A 26,878-nucleotide genomic window follows, 5' to 3' on the forward strand; every position below is an offset into this window, starting at 1 on the left:
CTCAAATAATGTTCTGATGTCAGGATTTATCCAATAGAAATCTATCCTTGAACTTGGGCACTTGGAGATGCAGAACTGTGCTGTGTCTGTGGGCAGTGTGAAGCTGGTGACCCATCCGCTGGGCATAGGTGGACTTACTCAGGAGATGGATCTTACCCACAGGGGTTGGGATTTTCCACTCAGCCCTGAGGCAGGAAGTCCAGCACAAAAACAGAAGTCCAGGCTTGGTCACAGAAAGGCCTTTTCGCTTTCCTTCCTACATATCCAGCTGGGCTCCTGTTCCCAAACCTCAGCTCTTAGGTCTGTCCCATCCTTCATACAAAGCTGGCCACCTGAAGCTTCAGCAGCCTCAGGAGCAAGTCACAGCAATTCTGATGATGGTCAGAGGGAGGGAAACGAGGTGCCTGTGGTAAGAGGCCAGGCGGGGTCTGTGGTTCAGAAGAGGCAGAGTGGCTCCAGAGGCTCCTAGAGAGAGAATGGATCTCATAGTATGTGAAGATTAGCTGCTCCTCCCCCCACCCTCATTTTTTAACACTTTCTGATTCTTCTCACCTTTTAAATTTGTAAAGATGGGGAATGTCCTCATTTCTAGGAACAATCTCTTCAATGCTCCTTCCCCCATATATATTTGCTAAAGCTCTTAACATATACCCACATATTTGGTGTAGAGCCAGTGCTTGATTCCTAACGTCGACTGTCTCAAGCTAAACATCGCCAGGGCTTGAGAGAGAAAACGAAGAGTTTGGGAATAAGATAAAGATTTGTAGCCATGCTTTTTGTGCATGATTATATTATTCTGCCCTGCTCTATTATTAAAATGTTAAGTGCAGAAAACATTAGTAATGGTAGAGTGGTTGCATGAAACAATCTTCATATTATATCTAATTCATTAAAGAAATGTAGTGTTGACATATACACATTCTTTTAAGAATCCAGTTATACATTTCATAGCACAAAGGAGAATATTCATGTTTTCCTCTGAGGAAAAGTGGGCCTTTCGGGGTTCTAGCTGTGTATTTCCTCTCGCCTCCTCTCCTCTGCATCAATGGCGATATTTCTGCCATAATGTCAAGCTTTCTGGCATGGATGGAGCTCCCCGAGGGGCCTCGTCACAGAGATTTTCCATGACCCCCTGACACTGACCGTAGCCTTCCCACCACTTTCCCAGCAGTATTGGTATTCAGGAAATGGTTGTGCAGATGTCTGATTATTGTTGGGCTCAAGGAATTGGACTTGTGGAATTTTTGGCCGAGTTCCGCAGTCACCCATTGACTGTGACCCGTCATCTGAAATCGTTTCCTCATCACTGGATGCTTGGTGAGCTCTGGCTCCAAATGTAAACGCTTTCATCCCCTCAATTATTTGCAGCCTTGTTTGGAAAAAGAAATCTCCAGGCACCAGATGACAGAAAGAAACAGCTGATCCAGTGTCATGTCCCTACCGTGGCTTTCTCCCCCGTTGCTTCTTTGGCCAGTGGTGCATACATTAGTCAGTCTCAAGCGGTGCCCACAGGGCTTTAGACTGGGGGAGGGAGCTCAGGGATCCCATCCTGCCCAATAATCATATTTTAGTATGTTTTAAAGTCTTTAGGACACGTAGGTAGAATCTACGTTATATTATTGGTTGGTTCATCATTCGTTCACCAACTTTTAAAAATATATATATTTTTTTATTGATTTCAGAGAGGAAGGGAGAGGGAGAGAGAGCTAGAAACATCAATGATGAGAGAAAATCATGGATCGATTGCCTCCTGCATGCCCCACACTGGGGCTGGAGCCCACAACTCAGGCATATGCCCTGACCGGGAATCGAGCTGTGACCTCCTAGTTCATAGGATGATGCTCAACCACTGAGCTATGCCTGCCAGGCTTGTGCACCAACTTTTATTGAATTTAAAGTTTATGCCTAATGCTGTGAATGAATAAAACAATACCCTGCCTTTAACGTATTTACTTCTAAAAGGGGAAACCCAACAGAAAAAAATCTGTCTAATTACTATCACTGGTTGAATTTGTTCTGCTTTCTGGTGAGTGAACCCAAGCATGTGTACAAGGCTCTGCCCATGTAGCCAGTCCGCCTCGGGGAGGAAATCCAGTGTCTGGCGGCATTTCTGCTTCTGCTTCCTCCATTGTAAACATCCATGATCATGGTATTTTAAATATGAAAAATTAAAATATTTAACTCCAAGATTGTGATCCCATGCTGACCACTGATGATAAGATTCTTGTTGACTGCTTATTCCAGTTAAAATTTTAACTTCAGTGTTTGTATTGGTATTTATATCGTCCTCCAAAGTTAGGAGTTTCACAATATTTCAACTTCCGCCATCCTTGGCGCTTATTTTGTATTTCTACTTCTGCCTTAAATAGAGGTGGGGTTATATTCTAGCATTTGATTTCCATCATAAAGATGTTTCCCTAAGCTTTTTACAAGGAAGCGAAATAATCGGATATTATAACAGAACCTGTTTTTCCCTTATTTTATGGATTTTTTTGAAAGTATGTCCTTGCTTTGGATAATATATTAGGCAAAATTTTTAAGTTGCTCCATGCATGAAACTATTTCATGCCTAATTTCGAATAGCTGATTTGATACTAAGATTATGCTCTGTGGCTGTATTCTTTCATCTTTATAGATGGTGGCATTCTGTCCTTCCTCCTCAAATTCTGAATTGCACCATTTGAGAATATAGCAGTAATCACTTCTGTTAGTCTATGAAATTTATTCCTTTTTTTGACCAGTGCAATACATGACACTGACAATCAAGAATAAAACTATGAAATGCCATTGCATCAAAACTGTGCAATATTTTACAAGCTTCTCTCCCCTCCCCTCCTCCATTTTAAGTTCTCATTGCTGTGATAACAGTGGGCGTGGGTTTCACTTCTGTCTGGCGTGAATTATGTGGCTGCCATGTCCTTGGGACCTTGCCTTTAGGACATCAGGGGAAACAGATGACTAAGGGGTCCTACTTCTCAGTTTTTTCTAACGGTGCACATTCTGCCTTGAACTCCAACATAAGGGGGTTGGCAGCCGCAGTATTGCTTGTTGCAGCTGCAAAGTCTGGCTCAGAAACTACTGGCACCAGTAACCTTTGCACACTGGTCCAGCTCTTTGCTCTTCCTCTAACCCCAGTGGAGATTTGCTAAAAGCTCGGAGGAATAAGTTGGCCCGCAGACAGCGTGTGATATTTGGCAGCTAATTGTATAGCTGTTTGAATGCTTTTCCTGTCTGTGTGCTCTGCTCTGGTGCCCACAGTAACCTTGACAGGGAATGGGACATTAGATTACTCATGTGCACTTATGTCCGAATGAAAGATTAGAAAAAAACAAAAAACAACCCATGTGGGAAATGGCAAGAACCATGTCGACGAAGACGTCACTTCCTTTTTAGCTACTTAATTTCAAAACTCCTGGGATAAATGGATTGCTTAAGCATTCTGGTGACATTTGGGAAAGAATGTGCTCTTGTGGTGAAAGCAGGGACTGGGAATTGAAATTTCTGTATTCAGTTCCCAGGAGCATGCAGGGGTCACCCAGTGACATGTCACAGGTCGGCTAAGCACCGGATGCTAATATCCCTATCTGTGGAATGGACATAAAAGGGACTAACTTAATGTTGGTGAATTGTTTCATATTTTGCTGGGAACCAGCTTGCTCTAGTGACCTAGAAAAAACATGGACTCTGGTTTAGGCTGACCTCATTTCTATTTTTGGCTTTAGAGCTGACTCAATGAGAAACTTGTAGAAATCAGCCAGTCTTGGCTCTGGGCCTCCATGTATCCCATGATTAAAATGGGGACTATAAAATCTTATCTGCATTGGGTCTCATAATGATACCGCCAATATTAACTAAGTCCTAAAAATACTCCACCAGATGCACTAGAAAGCTTTCATGTTGACGTGCCGCTCACATTTCCTTCCTATCTCAGGTTATTTGGGGTATGCAATTCAATGTTCATTAATTTTTTTTTTTTTAGCCAGTTGTTTGCAGTTCAGTTCAATTCTATTCTGGGTGGAGTTTTCCCACATCTGAATAAAAGGGAAGAGGTTGATATGATAAGAGGTGCCATATATTGCTGTCATCAGGATTTTCTGCAGCTGTATCTCATTATTCTTATAGGTGAATAATGAGTTTATTTGAGTAGTTTCACCTTTGATCAAGTCTTGGTCTGAGAATGTTTTTCTTTCCCAGCTGTCACAGGCCTCGGGGAAGAGGAGCCAGCATTCTGGTCAAATCCTATGCTGACAGCTCTGACATATCAGCCTCTCTTCTTTCTGGTAGATTCTCTGGATACTGATGGTCCAAAGGGGTGTGCCAAAGTATAGGGCTTAATTTTCTTTAATCCATCTACTATTATATCAACTATTATCTCTACTCGCTGTTTCTGGACTCCTGACCTACATTCTCATTAAAACTACAACCCATGGACGCCCAGTGGCTGCAGTCCTAAGTCCAGATCCACATTTCCGCGTTTCTAAAAGCGCAGCAGGCCGTTCATTCACCAGCAAGTGTCAGACTGGCCGAGTGGTTTGGAAAGAAGGACGACTTTGAAAGTTCTTGCTTTGTCTCCTTTTGCAACCATGAAAGAGTTTTAAGTAACTCCTGGTAAATGTTTGTGTTATGCAAGGCATAGCTTGTCAGTTTGAAATCCCGCCTGGAATCTCTGCTTTTAAAACTCAGCTAACTAACCACTGATACTTAATCTGCCTACTTTGTATTGTAAGATTGCATTAAAGTCCAAATTCATTATTATTTTTAAATAATGTTTCCCATTATTTTTGCTCCCTAAGAGCAAAAACCATAATTGAACTTTGATCCAACCTTTGCAAAAAACAAAACAAACAAAAAAACACCTAAAAAAAAAACCCACAAAAAAACCCCAAACCCACTTTTTAAAGGCACTTAGGAAAGCCCATCTTCAGACCTCTGATTGCACAGGGAAGGCTTGGCATCATGCTGTAACTCACACCGTGAGCTCTGCCTGCCCAGCTCCTGCTGGCACCTAGGGGAAAAAATTGACTGATAGTCTACTAACAAAATCTCAGTGCTGGGTCTACTGGTCCAAAGAAGATTCCACTAACTGGATGAGATTATAATCAATTCAGTGAAAAGTAATCCCCAGCTATCTATTTATCCAACAACTTATTTAGCACTTAGAATACAGTATATAGAAAGCATTGGGCCCTAGCCGGTTTGGCTCAGTGGATAGAGCGTCTGCCTGCGGACTGATGGGTCCCAGGTTTGATTCTGGTCAAGGGCATGTACCTTGGCTGCGGGCACATCCCCAGTGGGGAGTGTGCAGGAGGCAGCTGATCAATGTTTCTCTCTCATTGATGTTTCTGGCTCTCTATCCCTCTCCCTTCCTCTCTGTAAAAAATCAATAAAAATTAAAAAAAGCATTGGGCCAGGTATTGCATTCCTGCCCTCAAACAGCCTTTAAAAAAGAGTAAAGCCACCTGAAACAGGAATTCATTTCAGCACCTCTTTTTAGATGCTCACTGTAAACTTATGCACTATTGGATGATGCTCAGAGAGACTGATTCCTAACTTGTTTCTTCAATTTCTTTCCACCTACTTTTTGTAACAAAATCTTATCTGATTGGGTCTCATAATGACACTGCCAAATTAACTCCTTCCTCCTCCGCAGGGTGAAAGAGGCCTCCCAGGGTTACAAGGTGTCATTGGATTTCCAGGAATGCAAGGACCTGAGGGGCCACAGGGACCACCTGGACAGAAGGTAAGCTTACCTGGGTGATGAAAGCTGTGAGGGTGTAGAATTGAAATAATCTATATTCTTTTTTAAAAAAGTTTTTATTGTTGAAAGTATTTCATATGTCTCCCCCCCCCCCCCCCCCCCCCCCCCCCCCCCAGCCACTGATCTGTATTCTTGTTATAATGGTTTTTCTGTTTTGCTCCAGGGAGATGCTGGAGAACCAGGACTGCCAGGAACAAAAGGGACAAGAGTGAGTATAATTGTCACGTTGGTAATGACTGTGGAGACTTCCTTCCCTTCCTCTCCGTTCTCTTTGTTCCTCTCCCTCAGGGCCCAGACAGCATGTGTGGAGGGCGTAAGAACTTAAAATAAGCCATAGCTTATTGTTTTTGACCTCCAGTCCTTGCCACTGGTGCTGTGCATAAGCGGAGCTGCTGTTCATTCTCTTTCACACTTGTTTCCCCCCATCTGTCCTTCCTCAAGGATTCTTGTAGACATATTTGAATTTGGGGGAGTCGTGGGAGAAACATGTCTTCATTTAATAGTGAAATGATACTATTTCCAGAGCTAAACTTCCTCTTCCTTCTTCACACACTTCTTGGCTACTCCCATACCTGACGGGAATTAGAGAAACGGAATTGCGCTGTAAAATGGAAAGTTTGTTTCTGCTATTGGTACTTGCTGAAGGGGAGTGTGACAGTGACCAGTGGGTGCATTTGTCCTTGGACCTCTCTGTGATGGAGACGATCCTATTTCAACTAGAAAGAACTTGTCTCTTCCCCACAATGAGCTGATTTATCCCATGCATTCTTCTTCCCAACGGTTTGAGCTTTTAATTTGAATTTTGTAGATGTTTATCTATTTATTCACCTAGAAATTACAAAGAAGGAAATGAGGGCAGAGTTATATTGTGCATGGGCAGCCTTGATTTGAGAAGGAAGTCATAGTCAGCTTTCCATGGAGAATTGCTTCTGAAAGCCTGGGGTACCTGCCTCCCTGGGCTGGGCCCTCAGCTGCCTCCCCGGTAGGATGCCCCTGTCTGCTCAGTGTAATGTTCTGAATGCCAACAATTAGGGTAGACACCTTTAGGTGGGTGCAGTGGGAGGAAAATAGGTTCCCCAATGCTCATGGAAACCTTTTCACTTCCATCCTTACAGGGACCCCCAGGAATATCCGGTTACCCTGGAAACCCAGGAATTCCTGTATGTATATAAAGTGCACCTGCTTCCTTTATGAGACATTTGATGTGAGTGATGGCATCATCAGGTGGTTTTTAAATTTTGGCTGCTTCTTCACTTTATTAATTGCAGGGTATTCCTGGACAAGACGGTCCCCCAGGTCCCCGTGGTATCCCAGGATGCAACGGGACAAAGGTAAATTCAAAACTGAGACCTTTCTCCCTTTGTGCCTGTTCACCTGACTTTGCATCTTGAGAAGTCAGGCCAAGTTGTTCAGTTGCCATCACTGCAAAGCTGCTTGTCTCAACACTTTCTTTATGTGATTAGGAAATGCAGTTTTCCCATATTTAATGTTTAAGAATGATATAATTACGACTTTCTCTTTTGGACAATTTTACTCTAAAATTGCTTTAAATATTGTATTTCTTACCTATAATCTATTACTAAATCAAACAAGAAAATGCTGCTCTTAATCCTGTCCCTATTAATTATATTTTCAAGTATATCTCTTCTGTTGTGAAGTACCACTCAGTAACAGATTGCAACAGTTTTTAAGAAATGATGTTAATTAACAAATGAGGTAGGACATCGTAACTGATGAGGGTGTCTGGAGTGAGGTCCCACCTGCCTTGTCCGGTATTTGTGAGTGACTGTCTGCTGTCCCCTCAGGGTGAACGAGGGCCCCTGGGACCTCCCGGTTTGCCTGGATTCACTGGAAATCCTGTGAGTATGAGGTTGTTTAACTCAGAATTTCTTTCTTTGACTAGACTTTCTCTCTTTTCATTTCCTTTCCTTAGCCCGCCTTTTTTTTTTTTTTTTTTTTTTTTTTTTTTTGTCTCTTATATCTTAATCCTAGTGATGTTTTGAGAAAAACGAAACTAATATTAACCTTTTTTTTTTCAGGGACCACCAGGGTTACCCGGAATGAAGGTACATTATTTTACTTTATTGGATTCATTACAGAAGTCTGTTTAAAACAGATGGTGTGAAAGTAAATTTACTTTAAATCACTTTGGTGGGCCAATTGCCTATGGACACATTTGTCTAAACTCTGTTCCATTAAAAGGGTATATAAGTCATTTACTTAAATTTTAGAAACTAAAGTTCAGACATAGGTACACTGTCTTAATAGGAAATAAGCAGGAATAGGCAGCACAGTGTAAATATTAACAGATGTGAGTCTAGTTCAGATTAATTACCTGCATAGACATCTCAGTTTGGATGCTCCTTTTCCAGAGCCATAGGACATAAGGACAAGGCCACCAAAAAGAACTCAAGTTGGTCTCATATTTAATCTATCTGGTTTGACTTATATACAACGTATACAACCCTTTTTCATGTTGCCTATACTCTGGAGTCACTACTATACATTCCATAATTATGGCAGGAAGACCCCCAGTTGCCTTAGGTTAAATCCTGGTGTCACGACCTCTTTATTCAGAGCCAATCCATGGTCCCTCTCAGCTTGATTTTCCTATATGTCCCGGTGGGGCGTAGGCCCCTCGGTATTGTGGCCTAAGTGAACACATGACATTTACCATCATAAAAATGCTCTGCTTTGATAAAAATGCTCATCTTGAAATACTTTCCTTGAAATCCAGTTCTTGTTTTGTCAGACTGGCCTGTGGTCACACAGTCTCTTGACCAGAGACTGGGTCCTGATCTAGTATTTCTCGTGTCTGTATGGGACAGTCCCATGGAAGTGTCATTGATCCTTTCACTTTGCCGTCTAGACAGTCAGTCCTGGTTGCAGCTGAGTTGACTGTGCAGCACTGAACACTGGTTATTAAGAGAGTAGCATGAATGGGGAGATGGCCAATCTATATATTTCAAGCTTAGAGAGAGTCTAAACCCCAGACATGGGCTAGTTCCATACCAGTAATGCATGCCTAATATTTGATAGGTTTTGAGTTTCTTTACACAAATACCAGTATTCGAGACTTTGTCTTGTTTTTCATCACATAGGGGGATCCTGGTGAAATACTTGGCCACGTGCCCGGGATGCTGCTAAAAGGTGAAAGAGGATTTCCCGGACCCCCAGGAATACCAGTAAGCATTTGCTGAATAACTACAATCCCATGCTGAGTCTCCTCCTGGTTTGCATTTTGATTCTTTTCTTTCTCAATACATTGTAGGGTTCACCAGGATTCCCAGGGGTGCAAGGTCCCGTAGGCCCGCCTGGATATGCCGGACCACCAGTAAGTTTGGGGGGATGTTTCCCTGAGGCAGTCATTCGAAGAACAACTATCTTGAGGTGTAAAAACAAATACAATTTAACAAAAACTTTACACAGTGGCGATCTCCCTTGATTTGGGTTGGGTGGATGAATTTTTTATGAAAATATTTGGCTGCATTTATGGTCCACAGATTCCCAGAGCTGTGGGAACAGGATAATAATAGCACTGCATGCCAAGACAGCCCCCAAACAGACAACACCTTCATTATGTGAGTGATGCCAGTGATCCATGGCCTGAAGAGGCTGAATTCAAGGTGGACAAGGAGATTCAGCCCTAGAGATGGACTTGTGGGTCTGCTTTGTTGGGGGCTAAGGACACAGACCAGGTGATGGCTAGAAGCTACACAGTATTTCAAAGATTGTGCCAACTGAGCACCCAGAGATAACATCCCAGAAGGCTCATCACTGTCATTGGCCTCCATCACAGCTGATAATTCTCAATAGAAAGGGGATGTCATCTGCTCACATATACATATTTGGGATCATGAGAGAGTTAATATTAACAAGACTTATGTTTACCAGGAATGAATAATGCACTTATTTTGTTATCCTCACACTAGCCTGCCTGAGAGTCCTGAGGCTTATCTTTTAAATTTACTCTTTTTTGAGGGTGGATAAAATTCAACAACTCTTCTTATACTCATTCCTGCACATGAAACGTCTTATATGTTCTTGTAAGTGTATGAAATATTTATAAGTAAAGAATGATTAGTAACATATGGTTACTAGACTTACTGTGCTGATGGCATTCTTTATGTACATAAAGAATCACCAGTTTTTCCTTTTTAAATGGTTATAGAAAGCATTCTGAAATTTTGTTGCAAACACAGGTTTTTCTGACTTCATTGTAGTCTACTTGCTGGAAGAAATCATTCAGCTTTTTTTAAGATAAAAAATTATATCCAAATTAGACAAACATCATTTCCAAACTGGAAAGTGTAGAATCATAGAGAGTTTGGCTGGTGATTTCATCCATTGTTTGTGAGCTGGCATGTTCTTAGATCAATGGATTCCACAGGACAGTGCCAAAGACTTTTTAAGTATTTACATTCCTGTTAATAATCATATAAGACTAGTTTCTGGTTACTTTCAAAGTTTTACATTTCTAGAGCACAGGAAAAAAATTAACAAATAAATTATTTTAACCGTAGGATCGTAACATAATTTCTGTACAAAGAAGCATTTAAAGTCTACCAGGGTTGTAAACTGTATTTAATTAAAATGCTTTATCTTTTAGGGTCCCCCTGGCCCTCCTGGCCCTCCAGGTGAAAAGGTAAAGATTTGTGTCATTTGTTTTTCTTTGGCATTAGTATATGACTGTCATGAAATTGTCATAGCTCATTCTTTAAGTCTCTGTTAAAAATTTTTGGAAAATTCTAACTTCTTTACCTATCTCTATAGTTAACATCTGTCTAGCTACCTATCCATCTATTCATCCATCTATCTAACCTACCAATTGGTTATTTGATTGATCTCTTCATCCATTGATCTTTTTTTCCATCTACCAACCCCTTAGTCATTATTTTGAAATCATTGATTTTTTCCCTTAGTCTTATAAAGCCAGAGTTTAAAAACCTTAAGTTAAGAAAAAAGGCTTTTATAGACTTATTTTTCAATAATATTTTTAGAAACTTTTTATAGACATTTAATACAATATGATCACAACTTCATTGAAAATCTTAGGGTGGTTGTGGGATAAAGCTATTGCCTTAAATCTACTATCATACTGCATTTTATATGATATTTGTTAGACACTTTTGAGCAAAGTAGACAACTCTAATAATGGAAGCCTAATTTTCAATCAACAGGGTCAAATGGGCTTAAGTTTTCAAGGACCAAAAGGTGAAAAAGTGAGTACATATTGCTTTGGGGAGTTTTCATGTTTAAAATTACAGTGCCAAGCATGATAGAGTTTCTGCCTCTGGACCTACTCTTGGGCTCTTATCCCATAGTTACTTTTCTCTGCACATTCTTGAGTTTGTTAGTGTCTTCCTTAAAATGCACAGCTAAATGTCACTGAACTCTATGTGTGATCTCACCCAGAGAGTATAATGAAGCCATTAATCCCTTGATTGAACATATGCAATTCAATCAAAATGTTCTCAGACAGTGATAAGACCAGACCTAGACTTTATTATAAACGACTCCAATTTAGGACTTGACTGTTAATAGTGTAACTATACTGAACCCTGCAAAAGCAAAGGTCATCATACCAAAATGGGGAGGAAATGAGCCATGGAGGCAGGAGGCATGGACCAGAGCAGGCAACCCCCTCTTGGGAAGAAGGAAGAACATCAGTGGGTCTCTGATTCTCTGGTGATCTCTCCATCAGTTCCCGAAATGGGCACTAACCAAGTGGAGATTATTGGAATTACGGCAGCGCCTGCCTGGCCAAGGTTCTTTTCTGTGGATGGTCAAGACATTGTAGACAACGGCCACCAGGGGGCCCCAAGTCAACCGAGGCATGGGCAGATGTGTCCTGGACAGGTGGCCTCTGCTTTCTACCCCAAATTTTGGCCCACTTTTTTCATAATCTTCACATACAACAAAGTAATCCTGGAATTTATACAGTTGAATTTTTTGGAACTCACTCATCTGGGGACTCACTGTACTTCCAGTTGTACCCAGCATTTAGGATGGCCGAGGAAGACAATTCTTGATGGTTCTTGTATTGTTGGTTTACCTAAAGATACCTCCTTTCTTCCCAGGCTCTATTAGGCAATTTGTGTCTTTTTTAGGACATCAAAATGCAATTGGACAGTATACTAGTATGCATATGCTTGTATACATGTGTCCTAGTATGTGTATATATACACACATATATGCTGTTTGTATCTGTATGCATGGTCTGTACATACATGCGTTCATACATGTGTCCTATAGATGATCAGGTTCCATTGCTATTACTCAAGACAGTAGCTCTCGTGACCCCTGAGAGATGAAAGTCTCCTCCTGGCTTTAGATACTAATCGTGCCCTCTTCCTACTGAAACTTCATTTTCTGTTAAGGCAAGGATAGATGAGAAAAGAGTGTAAGAACACTTTTAAGATAAATGTTTTATTTTAGGCCTCCTCTGCATTTTTTTTCAATATATAATTATTTTTTGCCTAACTAGTTCCCAATGTTTGCATCAACAGGGCGATCAGGGGGTCATTGGCCCTGCAGGAATGCCAGGAGAGGCTCAAAGGGAAGAAAAAGGAGAACTTATCACTAAAGGAGAGAAGGTATGAAACGACTTTGTCCACCGAATGTCGTCTTGCTAATTTTGCATAAATTCCAGGGGATCAAGAGAAACTGTGTCAAAATTCAGTTTCTCTAGCTGTGTTCACCCCTGACCTGGAGAACAGATTTATAGACTATTCATCATGTAAAAGATGGGCATCTGAAAGCAGAGGCAGCTGGTCCTGGGTAGGAGAAAGCCTGGTTTGAGGCTGACTCACTCAAGTGAGGGCTTTTTCAGTCCACCCCAGTGGAGGATGAGCTGGATCAGCAGAAGGGACACCAGCTGTGGATCAAGCATAATTAATTACCCTTTTAAAATCCATAATCCAGTCAAGGTGAGGACGTGAATGCTGGAGACCAATGTAAATTTCTTTGTTACTATATCAGGAAAAGGTTTATTTTTTTCCTTTCACGTGTTCAATGTCGCATATAAAAATGATATAGCCATTAGATAGTACTGATCGACTTCTCTCTCTTTAAAATTCTTTTAGGGTATTAAAGGTGAACCTGGATCTCCGGTAAGTACTAAATTCTTGTTGATCATTATTATTTTGTGGGAAACGAACATATTGGAATTAAGTTACAAGCTTATTTCACTTTAAGTGTAATATTTACTTAATTTAATATTTTACCTAAATGTGTGAATGAATCTAACTCTCTCTTTTTTTCCCCCCAAGGGAGTGCCAGGGTATGGAGAGAAAGGTGAACCTGGGAAACCAGGACCCCGAGTAAGTTCTTTTAAGAGTCTTTTTATTCCTATTGTAAATCGTTTTCCTTACATTCCTAGAATCACAGGTTCAGGCACACAGAAGAATGGAAGAGACTGGGAGGGGTTTTCTGGTTTCTCCCTTTCCTCTCTTAAGGGCTTTTCTGAAGCCCTTGGGAGTAGAAATACGGAGAGCTGTCATCACTTGAAAAAAAGTCCCAGAAGGTTGAGGCCCTTTGTTATTCACACCCCAAGACAGTCTGGCATTGGGTGGGGGCCTCTCTGAAGAGCTGCCCACCTATTGGTTCCCCACTGATCGCCAACTGTCCACTTGCTCAGAGCCCTTGGTGCCCTTCGCTGCCACCTTCCCAGGCCAGCTCGGACCTCCGCCCAGATCCGAGATGCACATCCTGGAGTGGAGATGCTCAGATGCTTCTCAACCCCCAGAGTCCTGGTGAAAGGACACCCTCCCAGTTTCCAGTAGCCTGAGCGTTTTCAGTTTCTCCCCTGAAATAATGCTGGAAAACCTCCACTAAAATCAATGCTCTGCATAGCAGCTACCAAATGCTCACTTGCCAATAGAGAACCTTCTCTGGTGGTAGCTATGCTGCCAAATGTAAGGGTACCTTAGAAGATTTGGAACTAATCAGGCTCCATTTGTTTTTTTTAAATGGAAAAGTCCTCTTCTGTTGTAACTTTTTCATAGTTATTCAGTGTACACTCTATTCCTTGTTGTAATGGCATCAGCTTACACAGAGGCTTCCTATGAAAGATGACATATGAACTTACATTTGAATCAGAGCCTTGTTGTTACAGCATATTTGCTGTGATTGTTGATGAAATACTAATATTTAAATTTTTATTGTACAGGGAAAGCCTGGAAAAGATGGTGAAAAAGGAGAAAAGGGGAGTCCAGTAAGTATTTCTCTGTGATTTTTAAAAGGAAGCTGTCGGCCTCCACTAGCTGATGATTGTTGTTGCCTCTCCTGTTTCCTTTAGGGGTTTCCCGGCACCTCAGGGTTCCCAGGACAACCAGGACAACCAGGCTTTAAGGTAAATAGGGGCACTGTTTTGAGTTTTTAACCTTCATTTTGTAGGTCAGTTCAGAAATTTTTACTAGAATAGTGGCCTATGGACTCACAAAGAATTACAGTTATTTATGCTCCATGTGAGCAAAAACACAACTTAACATATTGGTTTTATTTGTATGCATAAATTTTTTAAAAAATGAGATGTTAAATTTTTTTGTAGTAGATTAATTTTTCCTGATTGTAAACCACCCCCAGAAAATGCAAAAAGATATTGTGAAGAAAAATAGCTTATGGGATCTTTCTATTACCCACTCAGAGATGGTCAGAGTTGGTAATTGTCCTATGTACACATATGTACATGTGCTTTGAAAAAACGATATTGCATCATACATCCTGCTTTGTTGCATAATACTATGAAGTGGATATATTTCTATGTCCATAAATGTAGTTATACATTTATTCTTTTTTAAAAAATATTTTTTATTGATTTTTTTTTACAGAGAGGAAGGGAGAGGGAGAGGGATAGCGAGTTAGAAACATCGATGAGAGAGAAACATCGATTCAGCTGCCTCTTGCACGCCCCCTACTGGGGATGTGCCCACAACCCAGGTACATGCCCTTGACCGGAATCGAACCTGGGACCCTTGAGTCCGCAGGCCGACGCTCTATCCGCTGAGTCAAACCAGCTAGGGCTATACATTTATTCTTTTATTGTCCATGCCTTTTACTTGGTATTTAGGCCCCTTCCACATTTTTATGATTACAACTTATTTTTGTTCACTGGTCTGATCATTTCCCTGTTATAAATTCCTAAAGATAATGTTTGGGGTCAACGTTTAGACTCTTTTGGAAGCTTTTGCCATGTGCCCCCAAGTAGCCCCCAGAAAGGCACCTCTATCAGTTTGGGGCCCTTTCATTTGACAAGTGCTGGTTATCAAACTTTAAAAAATATTTGTTATTCTGATAGACAGAAAAAACTCATTGCTTTATTGTTTTCTTTTAATCATGAGACTAGGTAATACACATTTCTACTAAAATAGAAATATAGTTGACACTTTAACAATATGGATTTGAAATGCATGGGTGTACTTACAAGTAGATTCCCCCCCCCGCCCCAATAAGTACATACAGAACTATAAGTACATACAGAACTGTAAATGTATTTTCTCTTCCTTATGATTTTCTTAATAACACTTTCTTTTCTCTAGCTTACTTTATTGTAAGAATAAAACATATAATACATATAACATACAAAATATGTGATAATCCCCTGTTCATGTCATTGGTAAGGTTCAACAGTAGGCTATTAGGAGGTAAGTTTTCAGGGAGTCAAAAGTTATACATGGGTTTTTGACTGTGTGTGGGAGTCATTGCCCTTAACCCCTGCATTGGTCAAGAGTCAGCTATAATTTGGAAATGTTTATCTCTAACAATGAATGATAAACTAGGGAAAGGACCTCAAGGTTTGCTTATCAAAGCCAGGGACAAAGGGAGAAATTCTATACAAAGGCTTTAATTTTTTGAGTAAGTACAATCTTGTAGAATTTAAAAGATAAATATGTTTGGAATATATTAGCTAAGATATTTTTTAAGTTTTACAAATACTTCTAAAATTCTTCTCATATTTATGAAAAACCAAAACAGCCAATTTGACTTAATGCCTAAGTTTAATTCATTAGTTTAAAAGGAAAAAAGTACATTAATGGAATAATGGCATATCTTAAGACTTTTAAAAGTTTTACGATGTTTATATAAGAACAATATATAAAATTAATTTTGGGGGGTTTTTCATCTAATATGGATTAAATTAAGCCTCAAAGTGACCAGAATTTATCCACTTAATGTTTTTAAATAATGTTGGATTTTAAGGGGAAAGAAAACACCATAAGTATCCTTTATTACGATTTCCAATGCAAATTTGGACATTCTTACACCTAAAGACCTCAAATAAAATGATTTCTTTAAGAAAAATATACTAAGAAATCAGAATCTTTCATATCATTTTATTTCATTTATTTTCATTTTATCGTAAACCCCTGTGTACGAATTCAGCTTACAAATGAGTACATAATTTCACTGCTCTAAGCAAAACAGTTTTCATTTTTGCAAACAACATTTTACTTCTGGTCCATATGCATAGTTATACATATTTATAATCACTGTATGTAACTTTTTTTTAAAAAAGTACATTCTTCATGTTTTGCTGATTGTAAAGTTCTTCAGGTAAAGTTCTCTGAGGGAGCGTACAGTCAACAGAACAAAAACCGTGAGCTTGTTTGTCATGTGACTAATTGGCTTCCCATTAGTGTCTTGTAGAAACTTTTATCCTCATATGTCACCCTTATGCAAAGCAAAATGAAATGTATTTGCTTTTGTTATAGTTATTACAGAGCACTTTAAGCTAATCGGGATGGGAGGTATTGAGAGGAAGATATTTCTTGCAAAGTTTAATTGCTTTCTGAAAGATCACTACTCTTTCTAGTTAAAAAATGCTGAAGTTATTTTTTTTCTTTTGTAGGGAGACAAAGGTGAAGCAGGTCCTCCAGGCTCACCTGGAATTGTGAGTAAGAGTAATGTTTGCTGGGCTGGAGAGCCTATGAAATAAAGAAAGGAAAGGAGTTGAGGCCAAGCAGTTGCTTAGGCCACAGGCTCCGCAGCATTCCTAGACCGACATTTTTATGGAAAGGGGTTGCGTACAATCTGAACTAATAATTTTATATTTTTTATGGTGTGGAGTTTGGGTCTTATTTTTTATTAAATTTTGATCATTTCTGCATGTAGGTAAGAATAGTAGCCACATACTCTGAAACTTTTTTGATTTAAATGGTCCATTGAGGAAAACATTATCAAAAGGGACAGATCATCCACAATTTGACTGCTCTAAGCAAAAACAGTTTTCATTTTTGCAAATAACATTTTACTCCTTGTCCATATGCATAGTTATACATACTTATAATCACTGTATGTAACTTTTTTTTAAAAAAAGTACATTCTTCATGTTTTCAAGTGATCTTCAAGTAATCATTTTCAATATCTTGTCAGTGTTTTGCTATAATTATTTTAACCATTTTGCCCCAAAGCTTTTTTATTTTTTTAAAATATACTTTCATTGATTTCAGAGAGGAAGGGAAAGGGAGAGAAAGATAGAAACATCAATGATGAGAGAGAATCATTGATCAATTGCCACCTGCATGCCCCGCACTGGGGATCGAGCCTGCAACCCGGGCATGTGCCCTGACCAGGAATCGAATCATGACCTCCTGGTTCATCAGTTGATGCTCACCCACTGAGCCACACAAGCTGGGCATCGCCAAAGCTTTTTTAAAATGATGAAAATGTTACCATTCTCTTATTTGCTGCCATTGCACTGTGTTGATGAATGGTTGTAAAAACCATTGTGTGCGAGAGTGAGTGTATGGGGGCGATGGGTGGTGGTGGTGAGTCATTTCTCCTTAAGCTACATTTCCAGGCATAGGATCATTGGATTAACTTCTCAAGCTTTCTTAATTCTTTTAATTCTCCATATATACTTATGACTCCATTTTCCATATTTGTGATCCCGCAGCAGCATTCAAGTAACCTGTTTTTAGCTTAACCTCATCAGCAGATTTTAATAATATCCAGTAACTTAATTGCAACAAAGGAATTATATTTTAAGGGTAATAATGAAGTAATTTGACTTGGTCATTTTCTTTGAATTTTAGTAATTTAGAATTGAGTGGGTAAGTTCACTCCTTTTTAACGAGGCAAAAGTGCATTCTTTTTGCCTTCCATCCTTAGGGCCTTAAGGAGGTCCCCACTTTGGACCATTTAATTAAAAAGAAAGGAGAAAACTCTTCCAGTAAAAAAGTTGGAGTGTTCTGTTGCAAACAGTTAGAGGAAATGTAAAGGTGTTCTGCTAGCACTCTTTAAAGGAGACTACTCACGTTATGGCTTGTACGGACATTTAGAAATTCCAAACCTAAACCTTGGAATTAATATTTTTCTAATGTTACCTCATTTGTAAAGCTCCTGCCTGGTGAATTCTCTGCAGGAGGACATTATGGAATATTTATTTTGTATGTTTTGGCTCCCCCTGCCCCATGACTGCTTCTCTTTCACATTTCATGCAATGACAGGAAAAGCATTAGCTTCTTCATCTATAGCACCAGCCCCTGCCAGGCCTTGTGGTGATCTCGTGTTCTGTAATTCAGGTGATTGGCCCAGGACCCTTGGGAGAAAAAGGCGAGAGGGGCTTCCCAGGGTCTCCGGGGTTGAGAGGAGAGCCAGGGCCCAAAGGTAAGTTGCTGTCCTTTGTCTTTCCCTCTCTTGCTCTTCCCTCCTCTCCTCCCCGTCTCTCTCATCCTCTCTTCCTCTTTCTTCCATTTTCAACCTGCACTCGTTTGCACCTTGAAAACATCTGCGTGCCTCGTAGGACTGCGTGGTGACCGAGTCTCACCCGAGCTCATGTTTCATTGTCACACTGTCCATCCGGGCCCCCCCTCCTGGCATCTCTGTAGCTTCAGGGACACCGCATTTCCACGCGTTCGGGCTTCCTGTTCCCCTTGGCAGTGGGTACTCCTGGGCACAGAGATATAAACCATCAATCACAAGTGCACCAGTCTCAGCCTGTCCAACTCTTTCTCTTTTTAGGTTTCCCAGGACAACAAGGCCCGCCAGGCCCCCCAGGTGAGCACCTTGGACTGATTTTTAAAGAATACTGTCAATCTTCTCTGTGGTTACATTCTGAACATTTTATCATGTACATTAGATATTTGCATAAAATGCTTAGCAGTTCTGTAGCACCATTTTCTAGTTATGAAAACAAGATGTGTTCATGGGAAAGGTGTTCATTTTGTAAGGGACAGGTTAGCATGTAGCTAGAAACGTATTTAACCGGTGGGACTGTTCATGTCTCTTGTTGAGTCACACCTACTCTGCCTGGCTCTGATCTTTTCCTTCACGTTAATGTGTAGGAAGCATTTGACTGCCAGCATTTACATGGTGAGAAGCCTGCCAGTTAGATTCAGTTTTACTTGTTTCAGCAGTTCCCCTTTCAGAGATGGTCACTGGTCATTTTTCCTTCAACAGTTAAGAAAATTAGTTTGTGCGGTTGACATTCAACTTGTGATTATTTAGGTGAAGTTTTGTTCTGGTTTCAGGCATCCCGATACCTGGGCAGATTGGTGCTCCCGGCTTCCCTGGTGAAAGAGGAGAAAAAGGTGACCAAGGATATCCAGGGGCGTCTTTGCCAGGACCAAGTGGAAGAGATGGACTCCCGGGCCCTCCTGGGCGCCCCGGACCTCCTGGACCGCCAGCCTACATAGGTAAGCTCCCTCTGGGACCATTTCACGTGGTGTCCCTTTGAGGACAGGCTGCAGGGCAGGGCTGGCCCAGGTCTTTGAGGGGCTCCCGAGTTCACATGCAGTACAGAAGGCTGGTGTGTCCGGTGATGGATGAATTCTTGGCGGCCCACTTAGGTGTCTTTGCAAAATTAGCCTTGCTACAGAAAGGAATGGTAAAAATAAAACCATAAAACTGGTTTAAAGGAATAAGAAATATGTTAACTAGCTCTGAGTCTCCTGGCGTCTAAAGCTGAAAAGTGAACCAGTTGAGTTGTGCATTTTGTACTGAAAATAAAATGTATTCTAGCTTATCTAGAGTCACATAAATGATGCTCAGAATTGAATAGGAACTATCAGTTAGAGACATTTCTCCATGGACAGTCTGCAACTCTAAATAATTATTGCTTTGCTGAAAGTTTGCTTAGGAAAAGTAAGAAGTAAAGTGGCTCAAGTCTTCCCTGTGATGTCACAGATGTATGATGATGGGGAAACCACTTAACTTTTTTGAGCCCCCATTTCTTAATCTGTATAATAAGGATGATGGTGTGTACTTGGCAAGATAGCAATGAAATAAAGTATAAGACAGGGCTAACGAGATATGTTTTAGAATTGTGAAATAGACGTTTCAGAAGTGATGGTGTGCGATGCTGCGTAGATGGATGGATGCTATGTGTGCTGGTCCTGTTTGTGAGCAAACTAAAGCTGGATTTCTAATACTTACCAAGTAGCCCCCAGACAGTTTGGTTCCTTAGGAGAGATTGAATTACAGAGTGTGGAAATACCTAGCTTCAGTTGGGTAGGGATGATCCTATAACTTTAAAAATCCATTTCAGATGGACAAGTGGAATGCCAGCCTGGACCAGTCGGTGATCCGGGTCCTCCTGGAATTCCAGGGCAACCAGGATTGTTGGGTGAAGTTGGAGAGAAAGGTAAGAGATTACTTTTTTTTTTTTTTAAAATGATGATTGTGCTAGGGCCTATAATATACTAGTATGTCTGCAAACTCACTGGCTTGGGTGGACGTGGATGTAGTCTACCTTTATTTGAACTCCCCTCAAAGTCCATTCTAGGATGTGCCTCCCTACAACTCTGCTGGGATTTTCCTGTTGTTGGATTTGAGAGGCAGCTCTCACCTGGGAGACAGTGAAGAGTCAGGGCCCTGATGTCAGAGTTGCTGCCTTCTCCATGGCTGGCAGGTGAACCTTTCAGACTGATGTCTTACTGTGACCTTTCAGTTCAAAGTTTGAGAGTTCCCTTCTCAAAGGAGGCCCATCTTTCAAGCCAAATCACAAATGCATACTTGGGATGCTCACCACCCATCTAAGCCATAATCAGTGTGAACAAATCTCATGGACCAGCTGTCTCTACCCAGTGCTCTCAATTTTATCTTTATTCTTCCCAAGTTTTTGCTATAACACCAACCCAGGACACATCATAATCCCTTCACCATCTTGGAAACAGAGTGGATATCACCGCACCAACAGTCCTATCTTAGAGTGTAATAAATAAGGGATATTCCAATATGTGTATGCCTCTCAGTACCCAAGGGTAGAACAAATAGGAGGTTGCTCCCCAAACCGACCCCATTGTGTACCATTTCTGGCTTTAGGTTGCTAAGAATTTTTACTCTTCAAGAGTCTAAAACACAAATGCTTCATGGAGAACAGTTTCAGCTAAATCTTAGAATTTTGACAGCCATGCAAGTTACAGAACCTTAGATGGAAGTGATCTCAGAAGTCATTGGAGCTGGGGTGGGGATTCCCCCAGTCACTGGTGTGTCCGGTGATGGATGGATTCTTTACGGCCCTCTTAGGTATCTTTGCAAAATTAGCCTTGCTACAGAAAGGAATAGTAAAAATAAAACCATAAAACTGATTTAAAGGAATAAGAAATATGCTAACCAGCTCTCAGTCTCCTGGCGTAGAAAGCTGAAAAGTGAACCAGTTGAATTGTGCAGTTTGTACTGAAAATAAAATGTATTCTAGCTTATCGAGAGTAACTTGTCTTTCAATGAATCGCTCTAGTTACCAGGTAGGGAGTCCTTTCTGAGGTGGGCTGCTACATTTTATGACAGAGCCAATGGTCAGAAGGTTCTCTGTACTGTGATTTTGTTTATCCGTCTCTGGAATCCTAAGAGAAGACTCTCTCTTCCGTGTCTTCATGCTTCTGCTCGAGAACCGTCAGCCCGCCCAGACTGCGGTGCTAGTGCCTCTCCCCGCCCACTCCTGGACTCACAGCACACTTCCACGGAACCCAGGGCGCCCAGAACGTAGCTGAGATGTTAGCAGACTTGCACTTCGTGTCTGTCCCATGGCTGGGCTGCTGTTCTGCCCCTGGGAAGAACTCAGAACGAAGCAGTGCACCGTGCCCAGAGCTCAGGGACGCGAGGCTGCCTGCATTGGTCCTTTGCTGGCCCTGACCCTCGGGCCTGCTGGAGAGGAGTGTGCAGTAGCCGTCCCTGGGGCTGGGAGCGCCCATCCAGGCGAGGGCACAAGGGTGATGCGGACCAGCCTCTCTGACTTCTAAACATGGGCGTCTCCACATGCACTCTGCTCTGCATTAAACCTGATTTGTGCCTAGAAACCAGACATTTTAAGGTTTAGGATACCCTAAGGCCTTTGAGCTTAGTTTGAAAGTCAGGACATAAGATGGTAAAATTTCCAAAGAAAGGCATTCCCTTCCATTTTTGTGTGTGCTGCCATCTCTCTACTTTTCCATCTCAATGTCAGGTCAGTTATTTGTTCTTGCTTTGGGGGCTTCTTATTCTCAGTGATCATCTGTCAGCTTGTTACCTGGGTTTAAGTCCAGGAGCGATATGTACAGTTTGCCAACAAACACTAAAAAATAATGGGAAGTTACAGAGTGGGAGACAAAATTGTAGCAGTCAAAACTTCAGGCTGATGGGCAAAATTGAGTTCTGGATCACTTTTTAGTGATTTTTTGAAAGTGGTTACCCGTGATGTGTGCCCAGTGACAGGGACACACAGCAGGTCAGCAGAGGCGTCTGGAGCAGGGGTTAGGCAATTGAGAAAGCACACATTTGAATGCGTCACTATTAAAATGACGGCCTTCTTTGCCCTTTTATTCTGTCACCACACTGCAGGGACTTCTGTTCACGTGTTACATAAAAGTACCCCGTGTTTCCTTTTTTAGGTCAAAAAGGAGAGGGTTGCCTTGTCTGTGACACAACAGGACTTCGTGGACCCCCCGGGCCACAGGGGCCCCCAGGAGATAGAGGTAAGACCCCCCAAATGTGAAAGGGACCAGGTCAGAATTTGCTTCAATGGGCTGGAACCTTCACAGTGAGACGTATCTTAACTCCACGAGAGACCTGATTTTCTGCAGTCAGAACTAAAGCATAATAATGAGACTGTTATGCTCAACTTCCGGGATGTGTCCACTTTGTTGAAAATTATCAAGATGTCCTATAAATTCACTGTCATTAAAATGTCCTGATAAAAGGATAGCAACATATGGCTTACTCAGCTCTGCAAATTTCGTTATCTCGAAAGAAGTTAACTGAATGTTGTTATGGGAAGTGATCTGGGGCGGGGTGAGGCGATTCAGAGCCATCCCACTTCACTGTTACCTTTATGCATTTGGGGTCACTTTTCCCTTTCTGAGCTCATCTTGAGCATTTTCATTATTACTTTATTTTTTTTTTAAAAAATACATATTTTTATTGATTTCAGAGAGAAAGGTAGAGGGAGAGAGAGTTAGAAACATCAGTGATGGGAGAGAATCATTGATTGGCTGCCTCCTGCTTGCCCCATACTGGGGATCGAGCTCACAACCCAGGCATGTGCCCTGACCAGGAATCGAACCATGACCTCCTGGTTCATAGGTTGACCCTCAACCACTGAGCCACCATGGCCTGGCTCATTATTACTTTTTGAGATTCTTAAAACATCATTCATTTTGTATAAAGACCTTTGTACTTTGCATCTTTTATTTTTGTTCTTTTAAGTCTCAAAAAAATTTAAAAAGCTTTTGAGTAATTAGAAAGTATCTCATCAATAATGTGCTGTAATTTTTTCTCTGTCTTTTATGAAAGGTTTCCCGGGGCAGCCAGGGGCCAAGGGCGAGAAAGGTCTACCTGGCAGGGACGGTCTGGAAGGATTGCCTGTGAGTATGCCTGTCTGAGTTCATGTCCATATTAGAAGGTGTATATTTTTGCATTTGCAATACAGTGTCTGCCGTATTTGGGAGCTGGTAAAAGTATCTCTTGGCCCAGCAGTCTAGAATTACTCCCTGTGTTCCTCTTCACTCATTCCCCTGAGAATGAGCAGGACTATTGGAATCCAGAACCAGCATCTCAACTGCCCTTCTTCTCACCTGGTCAGAATTCAGTTGCCATGTACCTGTGTCCAGGTGCAGCTGAGTGCTGGTGTGTCCCTTTCCCGCAGGGTCTCTGGGAGTTCTTGAAACAAATGATGCCACCAAGGGTTACCTCTTAGCAGTGACACTGTTGAGTTGAATTGTCCTTCTGCACAATTATTGCTTATCATTCTAAATAATCTACAAACTTATGTTCATGGATAAGTTTAGCACCAATAGTTTCTAGGGAGAGAAGGAGGGAAACTGACCTGTGTCCTTATAGGAATTTGAAATATTTTTTATTCTTTTTCTAACAGATACATATTTTGAAAATTCCTAACACTGAACTCTATTTTAAAGATGCTTTTTTATATCTAAAATGAAATACCTCAATCATATGGATGTGAAACCTTTCAGTTAATCAAAACAGCTTCTTAGCTCTTCTAGTTTGTTTTAAAAGAAGCAATTGAAAAGAATAGTAATAATCTTAACTATTGAAGGACATTATTTTATTTCATATAATCAGCTTTATGTCTAAAGCTTTTGAACCTTAGGAGATTGTTCTCTTCATATTTTCTTGGTTCTTATAAGTTCTGTAAGCATTAACTAGTTCCTACAAATTACGTTCATTCCCATTTTCCCTTTCCTTTTGTCATAAATTGAACCTCAAGTCTTTAGCATTATTCTTTTTTGTTGTAGCACTTTAACATTCATATTTAAGAAAAAATATTACAGGATGCTTCTATAAAGGCGGGTCAGGGTAAAAAGGAGTTGAAATGGGAATGGAACAGCTGGGATTTAGCAATAGTTTTCTCCTTTTGAAGTTGGGTCTTGAGATCCTGCTTTCCAGAGCTTCCCTGGGCCTGGGGAGATAAGTTAGAAGTTGCAATTGTTGAAAATATTTCTAAATCCATTAGAAGCTCCCATCGCTGGGAAGCCCTGGCTGTGGTGGCGATCAAAGGCGGAAAAACTTTGAAGGCAGCAGTAAAGGATGCTTTTAACCTCTGGACACAGTCTTTATCTACTTGGCCTTTCTGGAATTCTTCCTGCCTCCACTGTGCCCGAAACCTAGTCCAGACATCCATTTCTCCAGCCTCACATCTAATAAAAAGGGATAAAGGGGAAGGAGATGAGAGAGAGGGATGGTTGAGTAGAAGTCATGATAAAGAAGAAAGTAAAGAAAACGTACCACAAAAATTTTAATCCTATGCCTTCCCCATCAGGAGCTGCTTTCTGTAGATGGGGAAAAAATGCCTAAAAATTGTTTTATGGTAAATAATTTATTTTAGAAGAGAGTAATTTTCCTTTTATTTGAGGCTGTATGGTTTAACTAGCTCAAAAGTGTGGTTCTTATGTCAAATTTGGCTGGGGGCTAAAAGTGGTACTCAGGAACCCATGGAGTATACCGGGATGTAGATTAAAATGAGAAAGTGATGAAGTGCTCAGAGTTTTCATTTGATGTAGATGGCACTTCGGTGACATGTTCTTTTAAAAGCTGAGTGTTTGATTTTGGGGAAGAAGGACAGATCACAAGAGTCTGGCTCCTGACAGATGTGGAAGCCCACGCTGCAGGGGCAGGCTCTGGTTGCTGGGAGTGGGTAATTGAAATGAACTCCTCTTGGCTTCCCCACAGTGGCACCACTTTTTAGAAGCAGACCACATAGCCATTGGATCTTCTCGGATTTGTGCAGCCAGTGCTAAATTTTCAAGGCGCTACTTGATTTCTTCCATATTTATCTTGAGGGATGTGGATCAAAAGACCTTTGAATTGCTTAGGATTAAGAAGTTCTGTGGCAAAGTAACCCCATGAGATAGCCTAGGGTCATAGATGTTCCTTTTCAAAAAAATCCAGATTCCTCCCTTGAATGATAGTGAACAAGGTCATCTTTATTTTAAAAAATTATATTTTCTCACCCTTTGCTCACAGTATTAGAAAACTATATTTCTGAATAATCACTGTAAAATAACATAATGATGCTTCTGGATTGAGAAAAATATACATTGGTAATAATTTCTTACATTGGTATTTATTTTTTATTGGTGAATATTAACAGTTCAACATATACTTTCCCCAATATCTCCTTAGTTGCAGACATTAAGGACACAAAGATAGAAAGCCTTGGTCCTGCTCTCAAAGCCCCAAAAGACTAGTATAAAGACAGATGTGCAAGCAAAAGTTCCTAATAAACAAAGCAAGTTTTACAACGAGAACCACGTGTTACACCATGGCGATACAGGAGAAAGCAGCTCTACCTATCAGGAAAGGTTTCACAGAGGACTCTAGCTTTAACTGAGATTTAAGGATGCATAGGAGCTAATATTAACCCAAGGGAAAAAGCTACGAAATACCACAATACCTTGCAACTAGATAATGAAATTTTCTTGACCCTCTGCTAACCTTTCTAGCAGCTGGCTGGTAGAGATAAAGAGTTGCCATTCTTGGGACAAGAGCAAATAAGTTGAGCATCTTCTACCTTTGCCAAGTACATCTGAATGAAGTATCCTGTTATAAGGGGCACGTCTAGCTCAGGGCCAGTTCCAACCAGCTCTGTCTGTCCAGGAGAACTTTCTGCCATGATAGAGATGTCTATGCCTGGGCTGTCCAGTTTGGTAGCCACTGGTCAGTGGTGGCTATTGAGTCTGTGAAGTGTGGCTAGTGTGACTAAGGAGCTGAAGTTTTAATGTTATTTAATTTAAATGTTTAACTAGTATTGGACAGTGCAGACTTGTTGCCGACTCTCCAGGCTTCTGGGAGCACACTGGATGGTGTTGGTTGTGCATCTAAGAAGGTACAACTGTGCCATGTTTGGTATTGAAAGAGCAGCTGCTCATTCCTTAGCTGGCATTGTTTCAGCTCGGAGGAAGCAATATGGGCAGGAAAATGATTCAGCCCTGTTTAGGTTAGTCCCAAATTTACCACTTGTTTGACCTGAGCAGGCCTCGGAACCTCTGCCAGCCTCATCTCCACATTTGTGTAGAGGCAGCTTTTATGAGACAATACCTGACTCTGCAGTGCTCATGTGGTGTGGGGATAAAGTACAACCAGAAATAAGACTTTCTGACTGTTATCTTGAGTATTAGCTCCCTCATCTGCTAAAAGGTGCTTTGAATATTTTTCCTGCAGAGTTGGGTTGGGATAAGAATCAGA

At 41.0% G+C, this 26,878-nt stretch overlaps 1 protein-coding gene across 1 annotated transcript in view; it reads left to right on the top strand.

Moving 5' to 3' along the window:
• The window catches only part of COL4A1 (collagen, type IV, alpha 1), a 79,519-nt gene that overhangs the window by 20,680 nt on the left and 31,961 nt on the right, over nt 1–26,878 (top strand). Inside the window, exons 3-24 of the mRNA XM_005884482.1 lie at nt 5,651–5,740; nt 5,922–5,966; nt 6,874–6,918; nt 7,027–7,089; nt 7,564–7,617; nt 7,798–7,824; nt 8,860–8,943; nt 9,030–9,092; nt 10,368–10,403; nt 10,939–10,980; nt 12,268–12,354; nt 12,844–12,870; nt 13,030–13,080; nt 13,929–13,973; nt 14,058–14,111; nt 16,608–16,649; nt 18,283–18,367; nt 18,722–18,757; nt 19,231–19,395; nt 20,247–20,342; nt 22,567–22,650; nt 23,468–23,538. Coding sequence (XP_005884544.1) covers nt 5,651–5,740; nt 5,922–5,966; nt 6,874–6,918; nt 7,027–7,089; nt 7,564–7,617; nt 7,798–7,824; nt 8,860–8,943; nt 9,030–9,092; nt 10,368–10,403; nt 10,939–10,980; nt 12,268–12,354; nt 12,844–12,870; nt 13,030–13,080; nt 13,929–13,973; nt 14,058–14,111; nt 16,608–16,649; nt 18,283–18,367; nt 18,722–18,757; nt 19,231–19,395; nt 20,247–20,342; nt 22,567–22,650; nt 23,468–23,538 — 1,392 coding nt within the window. The remainder of the gene's footprint in view (nt 1–5,650; nt 5,741–5,921; nt 5,967–6,873; nt 6,919–7,026; nt 7,090–7,563; nt 7,618–7,797; nt 7,825–8,859; nt 8,944–9,029; nt 9,093–10,367; nt 10,404–10,938; nt 10,981–12,267; nt 12,355–12,843; nt 12,871–13,029; nt 13,081–13,928; nt 13,974–14,057; nt 14,112–16,607; nt 16,650–18,282; nt 18,368–18,721; nt 18,758–19,230; nt 19,396–20,246; nt 20,343–22,566; nt 22,651–23,467; nt 23,539–26,878) is intronic.

Source organism: Myotis brandtii, unplaced genomic scaffold (assembly GCF_000412655.1).
Source record: "Myotis brandtii unplaced genomic scaffold, ASM41265v1 scaffold83, whole genome shotgun sequence".
Taxonomy (NCBI): Eukaryota; Metazoa; Chordata; class Mammalia; order Chiroptera; family Vespertilionidae; genus Myotis; species Myotis brandtii.